The sequence below is a fragment of the Fringilla coelebs genome (genome assembly GCF_963513975.1).
Source record: "Fringilla coelebs genome assembly, chromosome: 6".
NCBI lineage: Eukaryota > Metazoa > Chordata > Aves > Passeriformes > Fringillidae > Fringilla > Fringilla coelebs.
In genome coordinates, this window is record NC_140034.1 from 43,286,586 (window position 1) to 43,312,138 (window position 25,553).

The 25,553-nt window shown below is 38.1% G+C and overlaps 1 protein-coding gene across 4 annotated transcripts in view; it reads right to left on the bottom strand.

Moving 5' to 3' along the window:
• Nucleotides 1–7,423: 7,423 nt before the first annotated feature.
• Nucleotides 7,424–25,553, bottom strand: part of IFTAP (intraflagellar transport associated protein) — a 39,828-nt gene continuing 21,698 nt past the window's right edge. The window contains exons 3-8 of one of the 4 annotated variants that reach the window (XM_084208311.1): nt 24,224–24,381; nt 22,645–22,716; nt 21,657–21,711; nt 15,267–15,394; nt 9,205–9,255; nt 7,424–8,581 (exon numbers count right to left, since the gene is read on the bottom strand). In XM_084208311.1, coding sequence (XP_084064437.1) covers nt 8,420–8,581; nt 9,205–9,255; nt 15,267–15,394; nt 21,657–21,711; nt 22,645–22,716; nt 24,224–24,381 — 626 coding nt within the window. In that variant the 3' untranslated portion in view covers nt 7,424–8,419. Of the gene's footprint in view, nt 8,582–9,204; nt 9,256–15,266; nt 15,398–21,656; nt 21,712–22,644; nt 22,717–24,223; nt 24,382–25,553 lie in introns of all 4 variants that reach the window. The other 3 variants (XM_084208313.1, XM_084208310.1, XM_084208312.1) reach the window with 3 other exon arrangements.

Here is a 25,553-nt window from a genome sequence, read left to right on the forward strand (position 1 = left end):
GGAGGCTTTTTGAAACAGAAAACAAATAAAAACTCCATGCTCCTCTGGGGAACATCTTGGTAAGCTGCAGCTCCCTGGAAGTGTCCTAGAGAATTGCCAGCATTATACAAGAGCACAACTGAAAAAGACAGGGAGTGTCCATGTGTTTGCTGTGTTGATTCTGATAGAGCTAGAGTGGGAGTATCAAGAGGAATTTGTAATGACCAAAAGACAATTTTGAAGTTGATGGACCTGAGTTTTGCTCTGAATTAGTTCAGCCAGCAGCACCTCCCTGATTTCGGAAGAACAAATGCTCCACAAAAATACCAGCTTACCCCAATAGGTATCCATTCAAATTTACAGATGGTCAGCCAAAGGGTTGGTTTCAACAGCTTCTGGAGCTCTCAATACGGAGAAGATTCCCTTTTCCTTCGAAAAAAGTAGCAATGCCATGGCTTGTTCTCTGTACCCTACATTATACTGATTGCTGTATAGTAGCAGCTGAGACCAATAAAGGCAAGGAGAGAAAACAGTAAAAGAAGAATGCCCTGAAAATATAGATCTGACAGACATTTTGGATTCTGGGAAAAATAAAAAACTTCACTTATTCCAAAGCAAGATCAAATGGGATGTCATTTACTTCAGTAAAGAGCTGAAGGCTGAGCCATGCAGTCATGAACCAAAGATTGCATATAGACACAGGTTTTCACAAAGCCCTGATGGGGTTGTGATCCAACATTCCATTCCAAATTCTAATTTAAGTTGCTTTTTTAAGAACATAAATAAAAGGGCCATCTCCTATCTTATTGTTCAATTGTAATTCAGTGAGACTGTTCAAAAAAGCAGAATATTTAAATAATATATCATTGCTCATTTTTGCAAATGCTGGCAGTGATGCTTCACAAATGGGCTGCCAGCCTGTGTACAAATCAAGAGTTGGTAGAGATGCTCTGGAACTAAAACAATCAGACTGTACCTGCTTCATTGAACTGAACCATTCTTTTTCCATTTTTCAAGACAAAACAGCCTTAACAAGCAAAATTCTTCAAACCTCAACCATTCATTCTCATGTACCTTAATCTTAGAGGAAAAATATTAATGAATTCCAGCTCCTGTCTGATGCACCACTGTGTCCCTATAGCATATTCTCCAATATCTATTTCCAGATTTCTTTTAATTGACCTTAGCAAAACAGGTCCATCAACTTGTCTTTATGGTACTTGCACCATCTAGTGAATCTGAATTTCAGCATGATGCTTTTCCTAAATTTAACATTATTTAATTTTATTTCATTCATAATTTCATCACTTCAGAGCAGTAAAGTCATGACTGTATTTAGTATCATCTTTGAATCATGTCCTCGATCTGTTGATTCTGGAGCAGGGAGTCAAAAGTATCAAAAGAATATACATACCAAAAATTAAATTTTGGGAAATATAGGATTACAAGCAATGCCAGATAAACACTCTTTGCACACTTGTGAGCAGAGCCCAGTCCTGGCAGTTGGGAAATGGCATCAGTTGCCAGCACCTTGTAAAACATGCCCTGCAATGCATGTAAACTTATTCCCCTTGAAACAATAGCCAGCTGAATTTGGTTAGCTTGCTTGCCAGCACCTTCCTACAGAGGGGCTTGGGGGTGCAGTAGGGAGGGGTGTTATTCAACTGGCTTTTGACAACCAAGCTTCTCACACACACATTGCAAAAAAATCAAAAGCAAAATATCAAGCATCGCCTTCAGAGCACAAGCAACGTTTGGCTGCTCAGCCAACCCCTCTTCCCACTCCATCTCTTCTCCCTGCTGTCAGCGGAAGGATATCCACGGGGCCGTTGGGGGTTTGTACACTTTACATCACTAATGTTCATGAATGGGGAATAAATCCGTGGAATTCAGGCAATGTGTCACAACCCGGAGCAAAGAGCCTTAAACGGATCACAATTTTGTTGTGGGAAATGTTGCTCAGCTAATGAAAGCTGTCAGTATTTTTGGCAGTCTGGATTTTGAAATATGTTAGTTAACAGAATCCTCGGTGAGCAGAGGAGACGAAGTGTAAGCAGCTGATTTAAACAAAGGCAATTTGGAATTAAATTTTCATTCAATAAGTAGGCTGACCATTATTTGTCTTTTCCTGATTATTTTGACAGCTTTGCAAATGCTAAGCATGAGCATGAAATGCTAACCAGGCTTTGATGTTTCCTGGCCCACACACCAGCCTTCCATCTTTTTTACTTTAAAATTTTATCCAGCAGGAAAGTAGCTCATTGGATTAATGTAGTGTCAACTTCTGGAAAGCTAGTAGCAAAACTGACATAGGAAAGACAAAATCAAATATAAGGAAAAGAGGATGAAAAATGCACTCCAGCATTTCTCTCTCAAACACCAAATGTACAATCTGCAGCAAATCTAAATGGCAGAATCAAGACTTTAGGTATTCAGTAGGACTTTTCCTAAGTTATTCTGAGGAGCATAAGCAACATCGTAAATGACACTTGCTTCTTTCTACGAAATAGGCACATCATATTGCACCTTTCAAGTTTTTATACACCTGGACATAAAAGCAGATGGATTCAAGAAAACAGAGCTTACTTGCTACAAGTTCACACCTGCTCTCCAGAAACTGCCACAAGAATCCACAACCACAACAGCCACAGAAGAACAAACTTTGTTGTAACATATGACAGAATGAGGCTAAAGCCTTAATTTATGGTGTCAGCACTGCCACAACCTATACTGAAGAATCTCACACCAATTTTAATCTCATTTTAATGGCTGAAGAGATAACAGTTGTATATCCACATGAATTACAAAATTATTACACTAATTTTTCAGTTGGGCATTCAAAGGCTTTCAAGAATTGCATGAAGTCAACAGAATATTTTAGTGTGGTTCATTCTCCTGAAAAATAACATTTTTTGTTTAATTATACTGTCTTTACAGTCCTTTTATCCACTATCTTCATACAGAGTGCATTATGCAAAATTTTCACATTTCATTGGTTCTTTTTATACAGGCAGGTCCCTCACTGTTTTAGTTTTTTTTAGTCCAGATCAGTACTATGTGGTTGCTAGAGAAATGTTTGATTAGTGATTTTTAAAGTTAAGCATCTACTTCCCCAAAGTTTGGGAATATTCAGATCAAAGAGAGCTTTGAATATATATAGAGAGAGCTTCTACAATCTGAAATTCAGTGTGAAGTTAGATTCAGGAATGTTGTTCAGATCTATCTTTCCTCATTCTTTTGGAATGTTTATGTGGAGAGATGTACTGAACAAGATACCACAGAGTACATAAAATTATAGATCATAAATCAGGGGAATTTTATTATCTGTCCTTTTTAGAAGTGCTGTAAATGAGACAAATATTTCTGCATTTTCATAATGCATTAAAATTGATTTTCATTTTTACTCTGGGGCACTGCAATTGCAAATAAAGCAGCTTGTCTATAAAAATGACAGTACCTTTTAGCATTTGCTGTGGTTCTTAGAAACTTGTCACAGACAAGCACTAAAACCATTTTCAGTCTAACTTGCGGTATTTCACAGCCCATACACCTGCAACCACGGCTTACAGTCTCTTGCTAGCCAAACACAAGGTGCCACCTCCAACAGCCAGCAATCACAAACTTACCAAACTCCTCCTTTGAGGTGTTCTACAACTTAACACCACGGGAGAGAAAACCGTCTGCCTTGTTTTCCCAAGGGATGCGCAGACATTCAGCACCTGGGAGAGCTGCGTGTGCCCGGGATGGGCCAAGGCAGCCGGCTCCCAGCGAGAGGAGCCAGGACAGATGTGGCCCAGCTGTGCTAACTGACAGCTGCCACAAGAAAGCGCTGCACGGTGGGAATGCCCTGGGCCGGCGGCAGCGCTTGACTCTGCGGGCAAGGAGCCGCTTCCTGAGGCCAGCAGAGCCCTGAGCAGGGGCTCAGCGGCACTCGGGCGCTGGGAAACGCAGGGGCTGAGCTGCAGCCCGGGATGGAGGCAGCGAGCTGCCTGCTCAGCACGGCCCAGGAAGGGAACGGAACCCAAGGAATCTCTGTGCCAAGCCTTGTGCTCGGGAGCAGCGCATTCACTGCTGCGGGAACACAAATCTCCGCTGAGCAGAGGAGAAGAGCCACAGCTGGCTGAAGTGCGCCGGAGCGCGCACGGAGCCCCAGCACAAGGCTGCTGCTGCGGTGTAAGCTGCTTTGGTCGGTGGGATTTGTTCCACAGTCTCCTTGCAGGGCTGTGAACACTCAGACCCTGGTGGGACCGAGCTACTGCTGAGACTCCCAAGGAAAGTTCAAGGTAGAGGACAACAGGATATAAGTCAGCCTGCTATGCAAGCAGACACTTTTACACCAAATGTGTGTTTACCCACACTATGATGTAAATGAAGTTGCTGAGCAACCAGGAATTTGGTCCTATTTTTATTTCTGCATTTAGAGTATCATCACTAACTGAGAGTCTACCTTTATAAGAAAGTGTATGTTTTCACAAAGGACATCAGATACTTTAAAAGCAATTCCAAGAAAAAGCAAAGCCCACTTCCAATCCTTGTCAATATGCAGAGGGGGAAAAAACCACATTAATGGAGATCAGAATCTTTAGTAATTAGGTATATAAACAAGTTTCATGATTTGCACAGGACTTGAAAATATATGTGATATTTTTGTTAAAGCAAAAAGCAATGTTTTAAGCACACACAACCACAGAAACTTCAAAAGAACCTGTGTAGTATTTGAACAGTTACAGGATATGCTTTTTACATTTCATTTGCATTGGGTCTTCATTTAAATCTTTCCCCATAATGATAATGGGTCATATACATAACTATATATTCAGTGAAGTTAAATCAGGAATTGATTTGGCTCCATGCTCTTTCAGCTAAGACTGTAAATACCAGACTCCTGTCTGCTCTATATGCATACAAATGGCCTCAGTGGAGTTCTGCCAGTTTATAGCAGCAGAAAATGAAGGCCAGAGGATCAGTCTTTTCCATAAGAGCAGGGATTTGTTTCCACGCCATCTTCTTCCTAAGACTCTGAATTATCTGGTGGGTACACTCCATACTAAAATTATTTTCCTTCAGTGGCATTGTGTGTATACAAGTGTATACCAGGATACCTCCAGGCATTAATAGAAATATACCCATAACTGTCTGAGTCAGATTTGCCTGCATATCTTTTCATTTCTTCAGTCTTTATCTCATTCTGCTACAACCATTATCTCAACAAATAATTACTGTTCCCTTTACAGTCCTGAGAAGTAAACATTAACCCTGAACATTAGCAATATCCAAGCTTTCACCTCAGCCAGCCAAAGAAACAACCCTTCAGTTTCCACCCCCAGTGGAAGAACTATTTTACTCCTCATAAAACTCAAAGAGTTCTTAAAACAAATAGTCCTTCCCCATAACTGAGGATACATCAAGACTGTGGAGAGAAAGACTCAGTATCCTTATGGCAACACCAAAGGCAGTCACAAGTTCAACACAGATAGGCTCACTGACTGATAAGGATGCACATCTCTGCTGCACTTTAGACATCAATGAAATCATTAATACAAAGGGACTGGGGATATGCATCACACAGTCTTCACTTCCTATGGGTTCACTCAATGTCAGAGATTTTGCAGTTCAAAATCATTGTCAGCGTGGTAGGGAGAGAGTCAATTCCAAGTAGCACTCCAAATTTCCTGCTCCTTGTGAGAGTTTTACCTTTAATTCTTTGGGAAAACAGGAAAAATGTTTAGAAAAGGCCATAAATAGAAAAGATTAATGTCCCTTGCCAACCCCTGCTGAAAATATTAAATATTAAACAGAATACAAGCTACAAGAGGAAAATATATATATTATTCAGACTTCAAACCACCTCACAAACACTAAAACAATTCCAGGTAACTAACTCCATGAGCAAGTATAAAATTTAACATGCACATAAAGTATGTTCTTAAAAATGACAACCTGGTAATGGCTAAGAGGAAAATATGCCTCCTCTGTGAAAGGTAATCAAATGAAAGGTACAAGCCAAAAACAACCACAGGGGCAGGCCAATAAAATGTCATGTACAGAAAATAGCCTACATTGCCTAATCTTCACTGTGATATTCATGCCTGTTAACAAAGAGTAAAAATCTAACTCATGAGTGGTGTAAATGTAAGTGAATTATTCCCATTTCTCTGTGTAAGATGAATGTCACTAAAGAGTTCCAATTTTGTTGGGTATTCTGCAGCAAAGTGTTTCTTTATATCAAAGGAAACCATATAATGACTATACTGAATGACACTTATGGAGCATAGTAGGCACCCTGAACATTTGGTAAGAATCATCTGCTTATGAGAGAAGGAACTGAATGGCTGGATGTATCCCTAATGTACAGTGAAAAATTGCTAATGAAATGAATAGAAAAGGCACTTAAGAGATTCCAGAGCTGATGTGGCCTGAAGAATATTATGAACCCCTCTACAAGTTTTCTCATCGACTCTACAGGCAATAGGATTCCCACAGGACTGATCTCTAGTTTCTGTGACTCACGCGTTTCTAAAAAACCACACAGAAGAAGCACCTAATTCACCACTGCACAAAGCCACAAATGTTCACCTCTACGGCTGATTCTTTGTCTGCAGGATAGCAAACCCTGTACAGAGAGGTCTCTCAGACAGAAGGCTCCTTACTTTATCTTTGCTATACATACATATGTTAATGAGGTTGTCTCCCTTATTTTTCTGTTGAGGCTTTCAAAGGCTGACCTTGCTATCACTATACAGCAGTTCTCCGTTTCTTTCTCCCAGATTTGTTATGGAGCTCTTCCAGAACTTACTTCTTATCCTTCTGATTTATACACATTATCTGTATCCTTCAGAAGAAGATTAAATAATAATTAGATCTGTTCAGAAGTTTTTAACTTCAAGGTTTCAGTGGAAAACTCCAGTTGGCTCTAAACCATTTAATTTAAAATACCTTGGGTCCAACAAAACTTTATTGAATTAAAATAAATTCACATTTTAAAAAAGTTTCAGAAACCCCAGCAGAATCTGCTACACAGCCAATTACATTTTAAAAAACATTTTAACTACAGCACAGGCATTTTTTTGTGGGTATTAAAAAATTCTCATTGCCTTCTACCAGCAAGGTCCTGTACAAACCAGTTTTTCTATATGACCTACTTGTAATTCTGTATCAGTCTCCTTAAATATCTTCTGTGAGAGCTCTTTCTTTTCTGGTGGTTTTTTTTTTTTGGAATCTCACTCTTAAATTATATCCCCTAATCAAGGTAAATACCATCCCTCAAAACCAATGCTACTCGCATTTCAGTGGAGCATGATTATGGTTTACAAGATCACTAATCCAGAAAATCTCCTTTGGAACATCAGAAGACCTTTCTTTGCTTTTATAAATTACTGACAATGAAGCAGCCAACCAGCCACAGAAAATTCATTCACAGCCTTTACTCAAACCTATGGTTTGGTGCCCTGTCAGTCTGCTTAGGCACTCTTCCCATATTTATCATGCTAATCACCCACTTCAGAAATAACAGAGAGAGGTCAAGGACAAAATGTTGGTCAGCAAACTTTAGTGAATGCAGTTATAGCAGAAAACGACCAAAAATTCAATGCAGCATTGTGATGTTAAACCAAGCCTCAATGGCAAAGCTTCTACAGTTACTGAAAACAAAGGCTTCTGAACTCTTCAGAGAAGGAGAACATACTACCATGTGTCAGAGGTGCACACGCTTCTCTCCCACCCCTATAGCTGACCTTTACTCAACTCCTGCTTGCCATATTTCAGTGATGCAGAGTGTAAGCTATAAGCTACTATTTGGAATCATCTCCTGTGAAAAATATCTAAAATCTGACAGCCTTTCAATGCCAAGTCCTTTAATGGATGAGATTGCTATTTTTTCCTCTGTGTGGAAGGTGGGGGGGGTGGTTTAAGTAGTTACTGTTTTAATTTTAGGAGTTGTACCACGTCAGTTTTGATCAACACAAAAAGTTTGTCGGAAACAGGAATATTTATTTTTTGCAGAAGTAACTCAAAATACAGAGAAAAAAACATACTCCCAGATTTATTCACTCATATATCTCTGTACATTTAAAGAGTTCATAGATGGATTTGTCAGCTGTTAAAAAGCTCTTAAGTGCATTACTGAAAGAGCAAGGTAAAAGGCAGCTTTAGGACCAGCTTTGTACTACTCAGGAACCGAATCAGTTTCGGATATAAGCAAGAGTAGCCACGACCCTATTCTGAAATCCACCAGCTTGTTTTGCTCCTATGGAGAAATCACTCCAGCACACCTACCCTGAGCTAGTACAGGATCCAAGGCACCTTGACAGAATAAATGACAAATCTCTGGGATGCCATTTACTGGCCACGCAGATAACAACACTAAATAAGGGTACAACGAGGGGCTACATTCATCCCATAAAAAGGTCATTCCAACAGCCATGCTGAGAACACCTTTGACTCAGTCTTCAGCTTGTGCTGATTTTACATCTGTACCCATTTTCTCTTCAGACAACTCTTTAATGGCCTTCAGCTCGGCTTCAGAGAACTTAGGGGTCAGTGCCACATTGTCATAATCAAATTCTTCATCAAGTGAGAATGGTTGAACATCATCGCCCAGTAGCTGTAATGAGGAAAAACAGATACATAAATAATATTGCTGCAAGTGATAATAAGAAAGCTCAAAATATAAACTTCTAATTAATATTTAATTAAACCATTTTTTTCTGACTCTAACACTCTCAGCTGATTAAGCTCTTTTTAAGTAAAAGAATAAATTCAATTATTCAATTTGACCTAATTTAAGCCATTTAATGTGCCCCATTTGTACTGTACTGTATCTGAATGAATATCATTAACTAATTTTGTTCAAGGCAAGGAATCTAAAAACCTCCCTTGCACACATCTATTATATTCCTGCCACTTCTAGCAGCAAGGCTGTGGGGATATGGACATGTTATATGCAGCTTTGTTAAATTTCAAAGACAAATTCCATATCATCAAAATCTGGGTTAGTATTACATAAAGCTGCAGCATATATGCATCTGATACTAATGTAATATGCTTCCCAGAACACAGTTGCCATGAAGGAAAGGCCTGCAATGAGCAAAATGACACATAATCAATTTTCAGACTCCAATAATTTTTTCCACCATCTCAGAGACATGGAATTGGCTAGTTTGCATTTCTTGCATGACGAACATAAGAATCCTACTGCATTTGCCAATATGTGCTTTGTTGACATACCGTATTGCATTTCTGCATTGCTTCTGGTTGATGTATCTTGGAATAAACACTCTGCCAATAAAATAAAACAATGAAAACAAATAACTATGGCAGGCTCCATGCTGATAAGAAACTGCAGGGGGCCACGACAAGAAAGGTTTATGCTAAGCAGTTACATAAAATGAATTCCAGGGCAACACAGGAGACACATCTTCAATATTAAAACTGTGTAGGAATGCTCCCTATCCCTTGAGAAGTTAATATAAATTGTCTAGAAATGCGTTTCAAAGATTTAAGCACTTCAGCACCAAATCAGCAAAATGTTTAAACATATGGTTATTTTTTCCAAGCTTTTGACAAGTCCTCAATTAATCCCATGACTACTGATGTATGTGAAATTAATACATGTACTTGCTGAAAAGCAGAAAGAACACTCAGTATCCTATGATCACTGCTTAGTTTAGAAGGCACTATCCTGCACAATTTGATGTGACATTTTGGTAAGAAGAAGCACTGACACAGTTCATGCCATCTAGTAAGTCAGAGTATTGGTAGCTGGATTCCGCTCTGGTGGCCAAGTACTTTATAGACATGAGTTGATAGATACTACACAGAGAGCATCTGCGTAGTAGCTACATCCTTTATTAAGGAACTGTAATTTGCATGAATAATCAGGAAATAGGTTTTCTGGGGTTATATAATTCTATTAATATTGCTCAGTTTTCTAGGGATCTGTCTTACATGCTGGAGCTGCCAAACAATCCTGGATGCAGATGAGTAGACCATGGGGATTTATAAATGGTAAAAGCTTTGTAGATAAAGTTGGTCTAGAATAAACTATTCATTCTGCACACAAAGATTATCTTGCTTGTGTCTATAGACTACTTCAGGTAAACCATCATTAACTTTTATAAATAACACCTTTCATGTTTTTATATTTATATAAAATATAAATATATTTTATATAAATATAAAAACATGAAAGATGTTAACAGGACATAAAGTCTGCACACAAACTCTCATTCCCATTAGAGATAAAACCAACTCCTTGACCTCCTCAGCATATTCATGTTCATTTCCATCTTTTCCACAGGCAGAGCCTTGTAGAATTCCTTGTCAGTAAGATTATCAGCAGCTGTGTAACAAACGGTAGCAGCAACCAGGGTTCCACTACCTGTCTTTCATTTGCAGAAATCCAAAGCACTCTTCTAAAATACAAGGCATGGCATGAATATTTTTCAGTTATTTTGGTTTTAACAATATTTTTTACAACATGTGCTGGATCTGCCTGGAGTAGAGTTAATTTCCTTCACAGTGGTTGGTATGGGGCTGAGTTTTGGATCTGTGCTGAACACAGGGCTGATAACACAGAGATGTTTTTGTTATTGCTGAGCAGGGCTCACACAGAGCCAAGGCCTTTTCTGCTCCTTGTGCAGCCACAGTGGTGAGGGAGCTGGGGGTGCAGGGGTGCAGGTCACAGCTGGCACAGGTGACCCCAGCTGACCAAAGGGATATTCCACACCACATGTGCGTGCAATCATCGGTGCATAAAGCGGGAGAAAGAAGGAGAAAAGGGGAGTTTGGAGTGATGTCCCTTGTCTTCCCAAGCCACTGCCACGTGTGGTGGGGCCCTGCTCTCCTGGAGGTGGCTGAGCACCTGCTCACCTGTGGGAGGTATTGGATTAACTCCTTGGTTTGCTTTGCTTGTGCGTGAGACTTTTACTTTCCCTATTAAACTGTCTTTATCTCAACCCACAAGTTTTCCAGTTTACCCTTGTGATTCTCTCCTAGTCCTGCTGGTGGAGAGCAAGTGAGCGGCTGTGGGGCATGGTGTCTGCCCAGGGTTAAACCATGACACACATCTAAGGCAACTGAGCTAAGAAGAGTTCAAACTACAGTAAGCCTTTATAGGGATATAGGCTACCAATTCTCTGACTTACTAGATGGCATGAACTGTGCCAGTGCTTCTTCTTACCAAAATGTCACAAAAGCAAATCTATTTACAAAAGCAAATCTATTTTCCTCTGCCAATAGAGTTACAGAAAGTATAAACACATCCACTCTGACCTTGTCTTGGCATTCATGTCATTCCAGGAACATTTTATGCAGACACAGCACAATAGTGGAAAAACTTTTGTTTACAAAATTCAATCCCACAGAGCTAACTGAAATAAGATGACAAAATAAAACATATAAAACATACCCCACTTCACTCTGTTATCAATTTCTCTGTTACCTACTCATTGCACATTTGAAAAGTTTATTCACACTGCATATTTATTAGTGTGCTTCATCTCTCAAATGAATACTCAAAGCATTAGGGATTCCTTCTTTTCTTCTTCTTCCAAGAAGCCACTGACTTCAAATTTCCACGAAGACAAGTAATCTAAAACTTATATACTGCAACTGCAATTTTGTTCTATGTCAAAAGGAAGACATTTTACGATAGAACACTGAATTCTCTGAGCTGATCAAGTTATTATCTTGTTATTTTTGCCTAAGGAACTGAGAGAAATATGTGAATTTCAGGTGTCTAATTTAACATCTAATTGAAATCTTTTTGGGAGCTCTCTGGGAATAGAATCCTGCTCTATTAGAAAACTGCCAGTTTGCTTAAGATTGCTTCTGTGATTTACTCTCTGAAGAAAAAAAATCACTTTCATTTACAGTTCCTGCATGTCGAAATTAAAGGAAGGAAAGAATGTAATATTCATATTAACAACTGAAATATTTTGCTAGAGGTTGTTTTACTAAGTAATATTGTAAATAAAATACCTTGAAGTTGACACTTTCAGAAGTCTATTAATAATTGGCAACTCAGTTCTTTTATTAATCTGTGAGGACTTAAACTCAGCTGAACAGCTTGGCTCTCTCCTTCTAAAACTCTTATTTCTGTAATTATGGCACTCTATGATTCACTTGTTCAAATTATGTAAAGCTTGCACGCACACTCACCAGTGATTTCATTGCATGCTGTAGGGAAAACTTAGTAGTTCACTAACAATAAATAAATAAAAAATGAAGTGGGGGGAAGGCATATATGCTGTGATCTCATATAAGCTTAGTATATCCTGGAGTACCTGGGAGAAAAAAAAGCTTGGGGCACTGGACTAGAAGTCAATAAATCTTGGCCAATTTTCCGTTTCTGCTTCATCATTCTGGACAAGTCATTCAATCTCTGTGTCTTTACTGGCCTCTGAGAAGATATAACTCTTCCATCTTCCTTGACTTAGTCAATCCTGTCTTTAAGTTCTTCGGTGTTCCTGTTGCATTTATGCATAGCACGTAGCAGAAACAAACCTCAGCTGAGGCTGAGCAGTAAAACTTTAACCAAAGGAACTCAGTGGAAGTTTTATTTTAGGGGATAAACGCTGTCATGCCACAGATTAAGATAAAATGACAGACATGCTAAGTACTTTTTTGAATGCTCAAACTACAGACAAATAAAGGAGAATAGAAGGGCAGATTTCTTCTTTCCTAATCCAGGCCTTGCAAAAATCAGGTTTCTAGACTAAGGTAGTCAATTAGCCAAAAACAACCCAGCCTAAGCTTGTGGATGGGGATATATTACATTTTATAACAAATTCCTAGAGCAAGTGGGATTAAACACTTTCTGGAGTTGCTTACTCCTGCCTCTTTGTGACTGGAGGACTAAAACTACATTTAAAGCTGAAGTTAGATGAGATGAATGGCACTTTGAATGCATGATTGTAGCAAGTGGATGAAAACTATGCAACTGCACTCATGTGTATGCAGAGAAGGAAATTAGAATGAATAAAGACGCAAGGAAGCAGGAATTAAGACATAAAAATACTATGGTATATTATGTGAAAAAATACATTAAGTATTTTTTAAGTAAGAAATAAAGGAGAAAATAAATTTCTGGGTAGAGGAGGGAAATATTCTGTGATAATGTACTTCAAAGATAGAATGAATGCTGGTTCAATTTGCAGTGGCCTGTGGGAGGTCGCTGTCGATACTGAAATCCTGAAATACATTTATGTCTAAAGGGAGGAAAGAAAGATAAAGTAACACTGGTGGACAATACAAATAATTTGCTGTGTCATTCACTAAGCCACTTCCTAACACCTTTTGACACAAAAACATTTTCAGGGAGACAGGTTGTTCTTTAACAATTATCCAAGTTATAAACCGGGTCTTAGAAGAGATTCTTTTTTTAAACTTTCCCTAGCAATATGTTGAGAGATACACAATTTACCCTAAAGTGCCTCACAAGTGTTTCCATAGCATAGACATTTCTCATCCTTCTATTTTTCATACAGAATGGTCTTCCATTCTCTAAGAAAACCAATTAGGCAGCCACATTATGTTGCCCTTCCCTAACAGATTTGTTTTGATGGACAGAGAACAGTCTCATTTTAAAGCAGAGATGTCTCCAGGGAAAATCTTTTTCTCTTTCTAAACTAGTCCTGCCATAAGCAATGCAAGACTTAATTTTCAAGGCAATGACAATTTGAAACACTGAGGGACTTTAAAATGGACCTGTTCAGTCTTGACAGTTCTAAAATTCAGGTCACAGTTATAATATCTAAATGAAGGCAAAAATATGTTTATAATTTAGGGGAAAGGCTGCCTTCATTTTAAGTAGCCTGGCACCGACCAAATGGTTGTGGAAATTGTCTTTCTTCTTGAAAAATGCAGCAACTCATAGCCAATGTAATAATACTCAGTTTCTTTCATAACCCAAATTTCCCTCAAATGGAAATGAATTTTGCATGCAGTCGGATCTTTATCTATTTTTCATGAACCATAGTTTAAAGAATCATATGCAGTCCTTTATGAACACTGCAGGCTGCTACAACCCTCCTTCTTCTCGACAGAAGTTATGAAATGAGAAAGATATAAAGCCTCATTCTAGTTTTTTGGGTGTTACTTTGTGTCCAATGGATATATCTAAAGGCAAAACCTTGACTTATGTCAATCCTTAGGGAAAAGAGTGGGTATTTTTATTCACAGAATGGTAGGTATTAAAGCTTGAAAGGTCATTTTAGAACATCAACTTTTTCCCAAAGCAGACTTGTTCCTTATAGTAAAGAGTTTATTGCAAGGAACTAAACACAACTGAGCCCAGGAAAGGAGGCACCATATGCAGTGCTATAACACCAAACCTTCATTGGTCATGCGTCATTTATAAACTTGATTTAAGCCTCACGGGAACATCAATAAGCATATGAAACTATCAAAACTGGCCCACTTTAGCTGGAAGCTAACTTCAGCTTCTATTGCAATGATCAGGCAGGGGAAAAGAGCAGTGAGGAATTCTCTGCAATAGAAACACCCCCAAAGTTAATGCTCACGCTGACTATTTGGATAGGAAGCTTAATGACTTAAAATAAGCCTGTGAGCAATCCACACCTTCTGTTGCAGTTTGAGAAGAACTGAATTTCTGAAGGAAGACAGCAATTCTAAATTAAAGTTTGCACTGACTGTGTCTGATTAAAAGGCTCAGAGGCCATAAAGCAAACCTCCCCACACCAGACCCCGACAATGCAGTTTCTCAGCAACATCTTGCTACTACTCATTTCCAAGGAACCAGATCTTAATTCTGACCAGAATATATTCTAAAATCTTTTTTTTACTTCTAAGTGTCATGTTAAAGGGATCATTCCCTACCTCCCTGCTGCAAAAAATGGCTCCTATATTAAGCCAATGAGTATGCCATAAGATCATGAGATCACTGGAAAATTAAATGGTCCATCATTCTACATAAGCAAGGGTAGCTAAAAGGCTCAAAGGGCAAAGGCTTACTTGAATATTCTGTGAGCTACACAAATTAAATATTAAAAAGCCCACATACCACTTGAAGTATTGAAGTGCACATTTTTAAAATGTAAGATTATATAGTAGCAGTGTGCAAGATAAAATAGAGTGTTTATTTCAATTCTTAACATATTTAAGAATTCATTATTCATTTAAAAATTAATAATAAGACTTTTTAACTCACAGCAGTTTCACATACTACATCTATATCCCTCTGTTCTTGTGGAGATAACAGTAGAAGACAAAAGGAAAAATAAAAATAAAAATACCCCAAGTCTGAATGAATACATCTGACCTCATACCTCTTGGGCTTTGCTCTCTGATGGCTGGGGAACTGACCAGGCTCTGAACTTTGGCTGAATAGGCTTATCAAAGAAGGGCGTACTGGAAGTCACTGTCTCTTCCACCTCTCCTGGAAGAACTAATGACCCTGCTGAATAAAAAAGAGTCAACATTAACCTTCCACTTGATGCATGAATCAGCAAAATCCTGCTAAAATCCTGTAATGCTCAGACATGGGCAGTAGCCTGTTAGTCAGAGTGTGATGTAGTTATTGTTGCATAAGCTATCATTAAAACAGAGCCACGCAGTCCTGAGCTAAAATCTAGGTAGTAATACTGCACTAAGGAAAAATCAAACTTGTCTGAAAACACATAGGTAGCTCTTCTTTCTTAAGGGTGCTGAATTAAAATCTGGATGCACATGCTCTTAAACTCAGAGAGCACCTGGTATTACATTCCTTTCTTTCAGAACAAAGATGGAAGGTCCTCAGCAGAGACATCTGCAGTAGAAGTTATAAAACACTTTGTCTGCCACTGATGAGCTGAGCTGAGCAGGGTCATTCCTTTCTCTTTAGCTAGAGCTTCACCACTTGTACATTGGGCATAAAGAATTATTGTAAAGCATCTTAGTATGACTCTCACTGAACATTAAGTAAAGATACCTGGTAGAACTATTAATATTCCCCACTGCAGTGCCAGATGACTCTCTTATCTAAGGGTATTTCACAGATGTTTGTTTCTCCCTGAGCTTTTCAAAAAAAGGTACTTGAGAGGACTTCCCCCTATCTGGGATGGAGTGAGATGTAACCTTTCCATACAGGCAGAATTTCTTCCACAGTTCACAAATGAACAGCTTTTCTGAATCACTTTTCTTTTACATACTTCAGCAACACATTCATACCAGGACCAGTGGATTTGCATTCTGTGACAGATCAGAAGGATATGCCTTAGGTTTAGAAATATCTTCTAACATGAATCAATCTCAGCTCTGCCACAGCACAGATGTGTCCATCGTGTCTCAGTAATGTTTTTATGAAAGAACTTAAGGGGACCATATGTCTTGCAATTTAGTCAAAGGATTATGTAAATCTACCTACTATTTTTTTCAGCTGATACACAAGTTTCTTTACAGTTTTATACTACATTTACATTTATCTTGTAATCTCAGAATAAATTTTCAAAGCTCTGCTTAAATGTTACTTAATGGAAGGAACAAGAGAGTACACAGATCCAGGGTGAAATGGATGAAGTGTGTCATTATCTTCACCTGCACAATTTTACCACAGTAGTGGAGTTACAGACCTCTCATTCCCCTGTGAACCTGCATTTGAAAATAAAGATTTCCTAGGTAGGTCTCCATAAAAAATCCATGATCAAATTCTTCATTTAGTTTTCTTCTGGGAATAGTGTACTATTTAAAAGCCAGCAGGGCTTCGAATTGCAAAGTAGAATGTTCTTTTAAAAAGAGTTGAATTATTCCCTTGGGTATTTAATTTCTGGATTTTTGTCTCTTGTTTCACGATAAGTGGGTTTGTTTTCATCCCCATTCTCTTGGTTGCTTATGTTTATCTCCAGCCATGTAAGTGCTTTCAGTCCTTGTTCTCAGCATAGCATCTGTTCTGATTCTGCACCAGTTATATGAGAAACCTTTCTGAAAAGGACAGCACAATCCACAGGTATCTAGGCTATGTCTACACATGCTCTGCAGCTGCTTTTTTCATCATTTGGGTCAAAAGTACTTATAGGACAGAAGGAAAATGTGAATGCTCATTTAAAGACAATGGCATCTTCTACTATTTTTTCAAACTTGCAACCCAGCTCTATACCCTTACTAAAGTAAGGGAAGTCTCAACACCAGGAGGTTTTTATCACTTACTGATAAAAACACTGATTATTTCTGCACTAAGAGCTTCTCCCCCTCAACAGACCAATCTGCAGAGAGAAGAGGAGGAAGTGCTGTTATGCAACAGCCTGGCAATGGCTCAGAAAGATAACTCTTAAGAATTAGGACAACAGAAGGAAATTTATTTTTGCTTTTAGCAAGAAGTGCTTGTCATACTCAGAATGTCAATTCCACTTTTTAAGGCTTGTTAGTAATGCAAACAATGTTTCGAATTCCCTTCAATCACCCTGTAAGAATGTAATCAACCTTTGTTTGCCAGTAGACAGCCAAAAATGAGCTTTGTCTCTCTCTATCCTGGCTGTGTGACAGCATATGAAAGTCTAATTGGTAAATGCTGCTTTCCCTGATAATGTTTAATAAAGAAACCCCTTCAGAGAGAAAAAATTAGAGAGCTTTGACAGTCGTCCTTCTCAGTGGGAGCACCCAAAGGAACTCCAGGCCATTGTAAGTTCTAGCCAGTACCTCACAGCTTGTTTAAACTGCTGCTACAGCACTACTGGATGATGATCCTAATTAAGCTGCTAATTATGTTCTCTGTGGAGGTGATTAATTAGCAACAGGAAAGCCTTGGATACTGCCAACGGCACCATATATAGAGATAACTGAACAGGCAGTGATACCAAAAGAACTGAGAAGACATTTTGAAATGCACATCTCATACCATGAAGAATCAACTCCCTGGATGATATGGCTGACAATTTTACTGAAGTCCAGCATACTTTATTAACAGCATCTTTGGAAAGTGAACAATAATACTCTTTAGTCCCTCCCTACCACATCCCAGAAAGTGATTACTAAATCTGTCAACACCGCTGAGTTGGAGTTTTTTCTTACTGTGTACCATAGACATCAATTGTGAGTATAGAAAAAAATAATCTACTGGTACAAGCCTGCTTTTAACTTTCAAGAGTGAGGGAGTTCAAAGTTTTGTCTATAACTTTACTGTAGCCAAATGATGCCCAGCTATATATACACTGACAGCTATATATACACTGACACAGGTTTTACCACTTTCAGACACTACATTTCACAAAAATGCTGTTGATGGGGAGTTGAGAAGAGAGTGATAACAAAAAAAGCTTAAAAGCTAAATTTTGCAGTCTCCTCTAATTCTCATGCTTCAGGCTGTTAGTCCCAAAGAGCTGCCTAGTGTGAAATCATCTCAAGGCAGTGTTAAATGGATTGCAGAGACTGGAGAAGAAAAACAAGAAAGCGATTCACCAGCTGGGGGGGAGCCCCATACTTCAAAAAATGCCCTTCATTTAACTGAATCCTCTTTCTCAACACGATTTTTCTGGATGTAAGGGTAGGCTCAAAATATAAATGGAGAGGGACAGATTATGAAAAATAACAGATGTTGATATAATTTGCCAAAAGAATTATTGAAATAATCAATAGTTATGCTTGGCCTCAGCTTCAAAGTAACTGAGTCAATCAGGTTCTCCTCAGCCTCTCGGGGTTACAGACACCTGGGACCTTGAAAAGACAAGTTTGCAGCAGTTCAGTGCTCCAAACTGGATTAGGATGAGACAATTACATCCTTGCCTATGAAGCCTCGCCCACACATTTAATTAGTCCTGTTTTAATTTTCTGTTGTATTTAAACAATAGCACACTCAAGATCTCCAGACATTCTGTAACATATTTGGTACTTTATTAAAATATTACCTATTATTACCAAGATATCCTCCAAGCCCTGCAGCAATAAATTTGAAAGCAGTCCTGGAAAGTCCTGTTGCCAAAACACAGGCACTAGGCAGCATCCATCCATCCCTGGAGAAAACCTGATCATCTCTATTGTTGCCTTAAGCTCCTTACAGTTAAGAGATTAAATTCAGGGAGAAAGAGTGATTACAGTACACCATGCCCATGCTGTCTCTACACCATGCATTAAGGCCGTGGTTTAGGGCAGCAATTTCACTTTGCCAATCATGGCTTATGGTGCCAAATCCCTCCATGCAAAGCACTGTCCCTGTTTCAAGCTTTCAGCCCAGTGCTGTAAAACAAAAGCAGCTACAATGAATTTGCATACTGGCCAAATCTGTGGGCTGCTTTTCCTACTCCCAAGAAGCAGTCACATTCATTCACACCTTAAAAGACACTGAACTTTGCCAGATAAATTGGTAAAAAAACACCAAAAAAAAAAAAAAACCACCAAAAAAAAAATCCAAAAAACTTCACTAGAATGACTCTTCCAGGACATCTGCCAAACAGCACTGGTTAGATGGGATATTTTAATATCTATTTTCTATCGTGCTTCTCACTTATACTGTCAGCTTTAAGCCAGTTGCCCTTAAGTGTGAATATTTACTGTATTAATGTACAGTTGCTAACTCAGCTAACTGATCTGCCCTTTAAAGCTAAGTGAAGCACAGAGATATTGAACTGTTGCTAATAACAAGGAGAGATAAAGGCTTGTTGCAATTACTAGCAAGGTATGGTATTTTTTACTGGGTAAAATAAGCTATGATATTTTTAAGCTTGTTTTGACAATACGAAGGCTTAAATCAATCATAATCAATCATTTGTTCCGACATAAGGTGGCAGCATTTAAAAAGGTCAACAACAGAATGTTTAATTTCTGTCACAATTTACCTCATTTATAAACTAACTGGAATTCTACAGAATTAATTTTTTATTAAGATATTCACTAGTGATATTATTCTACATTACTTTAACATTAAAAGCAATAGAAGTGACATAATTTTATATTTTAAATTGCATTTTGTTGCTATGGTTTCTACAGGACTAAGATTTTACCTCTCTTATTATGAAGCTATTGAGTGGATTTTGACGTGTAAGACAACTATCAAACCATAAGTGCTATTTTCTGCACTTAGGAGTCAAGGAGAAACTTTTTAGCCTGACTCAACAACTATCTTCAAAGACCAGCGTTTCCCAGATACAAATTTGGATGTTGCTCACTTTCCTTGCAGCATTTAGAAGGAACAATTAATTTCTGGCTAGGCAGTGTTTCAATGTTATAAAATACAATCTAAAAGCCTAGCATTGTTAGTGAGCATTGCTGATACAGTCTCAATCTTCACTGAGGCAGTCTGCCTCAAATGAAGCGTGTTTTACCAGGGCTTTCCATATGCATGTGATTAACATTTACCCTTGGACACAAACAAATACAAAGAAATTACCCAAAAGATGGAGAGAGGCAAAGTCTACCACAGTACTGAATGCACTAAGTTTAAGCAGAGCTCTTTTTCCTCTGTTGGTACTGTTCTGCTTGGTATTTTAGCATTGGGCTGAATTCTCATCAACCAGTTTGTGGCCTGTATGGAACTACAGATACCAAACAATACTTTAATGAACTGGTTATAGCCATTTCTCCTTTCATTTTAACATAAGTGAAATGTGGGTTTGTGCTTCCACCAGTAAACTCCAGGGGCTTTTTAATAGATAATGCCAGAATTTAAGATATAAACATAGAACAATGCCCCACAAAGGGAAAAATGGGCACATATGAACACTGCACTCAAAAGAAATCTTTGACATCTGTACCTGATCAGGGACTGCTGTTTTACTCCCTCCTTTCTGAAAGGTTGGAGAAGGAATATTTGCCCTAAACCTGACTTATGTTGGTTTATTATTTTCTTATGAGGTACTGGAAGTCTCTAAGCCCTCGGACTTCAGGAATTCAGGACACTCAGGAAGGAAAGACTAATGAAAACTTCACTGTTAGAGTAGAGAGACCAATCAAGTGGCAATAACTAAGAAACCAAGCATCAAAGCCCTGCAGCTTCTGTCTGTGACCTCAGGCAAATCCCTTAATCTGTGTGGCCTGGTTTCCTTGTACAGTCACAGGTACAGATGGGGAAAATTAATTTAAACACTAAAAGGTTGTCACTTCTGGTTGTAATAAAGACCACAGAAGGACCTATGATAGACAACTAACTATAGACATTAGCATTCCATTTACTTTTTGGAGGTGGGAGAGTTAAAATTATTATAGATGCACAGAAGAGTTCAACACAAGAAGAGTTCAACAACTCAAAATGCTCCTAATTGGAATTTCTAAAGAAGTTCACTGTGAATTCAGAATTAGTCTAATCTATTTTAAACCCAGGTTGAAATTGTTTTAATAGGTAGGGACAGCATTTTCATTAAATATTTCCACTTTACAGCACTGTCTCTTAGCACCCACATTACTTTACAAAAAAACTTTTGTAATGACAGTAATTTCAATACAAAATAGAAATGCATGAATATGGAGAGATGTTGCTAACAAGAAGCACTCTGCACTTCTAGAAGGGTTAGAAAAAAAACTTCACCAGGACAAAGTACAATAAATATTCCTGTTAATTCATTATTTCATTACCTCTTAGAGTGGGGAAATTAGTACTTCAGTTTGGGGAATTGGGGCAATGTGAGGAATTTTCTAGGAGTAGAAGAACTGAGCAAGATCATCTCTTTTAGGAGAGAGGCAGTTTTTAAATCAATGTTCACACACTTGCATTCAAAGACAGAAAACAATGGTGAATACTAAGGGAGAAAACCTACCACTGAATGTCTCTTCATCTGTGTCTACATCTTCCAAGTATAAGTACTTGTCCATCTGCCATGAAAACCAAATCAGAAAATAGATAAAAATATATCAATTCCATTCCTTATAGTACAATCTAGAGCAAAGCAAAAATGCATTAAATTGTCTACTTCATCTTCTCCATTTTCCCCTGCATTTTTCCAAGAAAGCATGTGAGTTTTCTTTGAAATGTGTAACCCAAAGGAAGTACTTTTAGGTATAGTCAAAGATTTACTGCCAAAATTGCCACGTATCAACTTAAGTGATGGAAAGGAAGCTCAAGTTGTAAAGTAACTTTCTCAGGAACTTAGTGGGAAGATGGAGAAGTAAAATATTTTCATAGGAAAATGATGCATGATAAGTTACTATGCAATTTTGCAAGCTCATTTCCTATGGCACAAAGAGAATACATGCTGTAGGCAAACTAGCACTTGATCTTTCTGTTTTGACACTAATGGTGAATTGATTAGGAAAAAAAAAACCTAAGAATTATTACATTTCTAGTATTTCACCTGGGGCTTTACTCTACTGTTTTCTCAGGCTAATGTCCCTTGAACAATCTAAACTATTTAAAACATACCCAAAGACAAAACATTTCTCATTTCAGGTATCACTCTGAATAGATGCACAGGGTGAGAATAAAAGGTTTTTCCCAGCCTGGCTGCAAATAGTGTCACCATGGAGGACTGACTACATGCCCTGTTTTTTCCTCTGTGTTTCCCTGAAGTAATTAAAGATGCTCTCAGGAAATTTTTTCCAACCTGGTTTGAAAACAGTCTCAGGACTTACATAACCTTTACACTTTAAAAGTACATACTCATTAACATCAGAAAAAATTTTGGACTGGTCTCATTCTTCTTTCCCACAGATGGGAAATACATCAGCAAATTGCAAATAATTTGTAAATTAAAACACGAAAAATCAGTCATGTTCTTCTCATAATCTCCACTTTGAAGAAAACCTCACCTTCACTCTTTCAGACAGACTGAGATTATTTCCATCAGAGACACCAGCTGTTGAGCTCTCACTCATCACTGCCTGTAAATAGATGGGCAGAAATACTTACATGTATGAAACAGAATCAAAATCACAACCAAAGCTCCTACTGATTTATACAGAGGTCACAGAATCACAGAATAGGTACGGTTGGAAGGCACCACTGCAGGTCACCTTGAACAAGAAGGCTCCCCTAGAACACATTACTCAGCTTTACAGATATTGTGTATAGAAATTTTTAAGAAGGGAATGGAATGCTCCTGAAAATAGAACAGGTAAAACCTACATGGGACCAGACTTAACCAATTGGAATAACAGTGCAAGTAATCATAGCATGCCTAAAAAGCAGCATTTAGAACAGTAGCACTGTTTTCAATAGCAGTGTTTTCCCCATTTTCCTTTCTCAGGGCAGGCTTAAAGGTTACAGTGGTCAACTTAATGCCTTACAGCCTCTTCCTGCTACTACACAGCAATTTTTTTGCTGCATTCTACTATTATTATCTTTGTTTCTTAAACTGGTAACGTGGCAAAAATGTGCAGGCGTGTCTGAAGCTTTTTCTTTAGAAACAAAAACATACATCAAGGTTTATGAAAGTTCCATTACATAAAGGATAACGGAAGTTGTACATTGCTTTATGTGGCAGAAAGACAATTCAATGTGGCTACAGTAAAAGACACAAAGACAGATTATACCAATGAGGAAACAATACTTCTTAGGAAAAAAATGGCAAAAATTATTGTCATTATTATTACACAATCAACTGACAGAACAGAATTGTTTTAAAAGCCTCTTGATTCTACCTCAAAGACAAGTCCTAGCAAGGAGGAAAGTGGCCGCTTGTGCTCTGAGGCCCGGCAGGCCCATCATTTGAAATCACTTCAATGTGTTGCTCTGTGTATTTCACAGAAGGACCTTTTTTGAATAAAGTTTAATGAAGAGCAATTTTGAGTACAGACTATATCACAGCCTCATTATTTGTTATTCAGGCAGGAAGGCAGAGGTTCTTAACAAGTTGACTCCAATTTCCACCTCTCTCCCTTCCAGATGATGTCTGTTGTTTTCTCGTCCCGACACATTAAATCCCTAATCCCTTATGTTTCAGAAAATCAAAGATGCTCTGGCCTGCCTATTGTTTACTTCAGGCAATAACACAGCTTCAGGAACACAGAACTATGTACTTCCTAAAATCTACAAGAAACAAAATAAATCTGTCCATGCTGGTGGCATCCATACTCCCAGTATTTTTTTTTTCCTTTTTGCCAACCTCCACCACAAACTGCAGTCTCCAGGGAAAGCATTACTTAGCTCATTGCAGGGTGCCTTATTTTTTAATCAGATTATGGCAGCTCTTCAGCAGGGCAAATGCCACTGCCAAACACAATCTCTGCAGGTGCCTCTCTAAGCATTTAACACTTAGGTAGTATTTTAAATATTTGCCTCACATAGGATAAATACCACTAGCCTCTAACATTTGGACAGTGTATCCCTCCATATTTTCATCTGTTTAAATGTGGTTCTTGTCCACATGGACAAATGTTAACTCAATACCTCATTCTCATTTGGCATCCGGGATGGAAATGACACCCACATTTCTTTGCTTCTTTCAGGTGAGCCATCCTGTTTATTTCTGTTTGGTAATTCAGAAGTAGAACATTTTTTTCTTAAGGAGTCCACTTTACTTCCCTGAATTGTCCTTCCCTCTTTCTCTGCAAGCAGAATCACACCAGATTAGATAACATAATGCGTTATCCAAGAAAAATGTATTAAATGTATTTAATTACATTTAATATTGACTTTTTTACAAATTCACTTTTCCTCTCATTAAAGCTTCCATGTATTTTAAGTATAAAATAAAACTTTAGCATAAAACCTTACCAGACTTTACCATAAAACTGAATATGCAGTTTGAACTTCAATTGCACAGAGTCCCACCTATTCCTCAATACTGAAGAATTCATTATCACAAAAGCTTATGCAAGATACAGAAAACTTCATAAAATCAACCAAGAATATAAATACCCCAAAAAGCAAGACAGTAACGTTACACCTTACTGCATCTAGAAGCTGACTACTATGTGCATGCAAGAATGGATTTCCAAACTCACACTGAATAGTTGTTTTTTTTCCTTCAACCTGGCAAAAAAAGAAGTAATCACAGCCAAAATAAAAATGCAGTACTTTTTATTTTCAAAGTCCCATTATCAAAAAAGGAGCAGTTATAGGTCAATCAATTAAAATGCACTTCACACCACATGTTCTTAATAAAAAATAAATGCTCATTTAATTAAGCTTTTTGGGTTTAGTTTGAAACATTTACTTTGCAACAATAAGAAACACTGTACTGCATTAGTAAAACATAATTATGTATTATAAGCACTGAAGTAACTCTTGTGGAGAGTTTTAATGATGCCTTTGGGGTTGCTACATTGAGCCATACAGCACAGAATTATTAATCCCCTGGGACAGCTCTGTGCTGCAGTTACTGTGACACGCAGAAAGGGCTGGCAGGCTGGGCATAACCTCAAGTCCACACTTAACAAGAGTCAGGGTTCAGAGAAAGCAAACTGCACCACACCAGAGCAATCTAGCAAACAGGTTTCAATGCTCAGATAACAGATGGATCCTCTGAATAATTCCTAAATCCCCAGTCTCTATAACATCTTGCTTCTCCCTGCTTTCCTAAAACAGTATTTGGATACAGCAGTACTTATGAGCCATCACGTTTTCCAACACACTCTCTCTTTAAGCCATGGAAATGAAGCAGTATTAGACATGAAACTCTCTTTTAAATTCTTGACTGGTAAAATGGTTACCCACTATTTGAAGATAATTTTACTGTCAGCCTATTTACAGGAAGAACTAGATGGCTAGCTCGAAA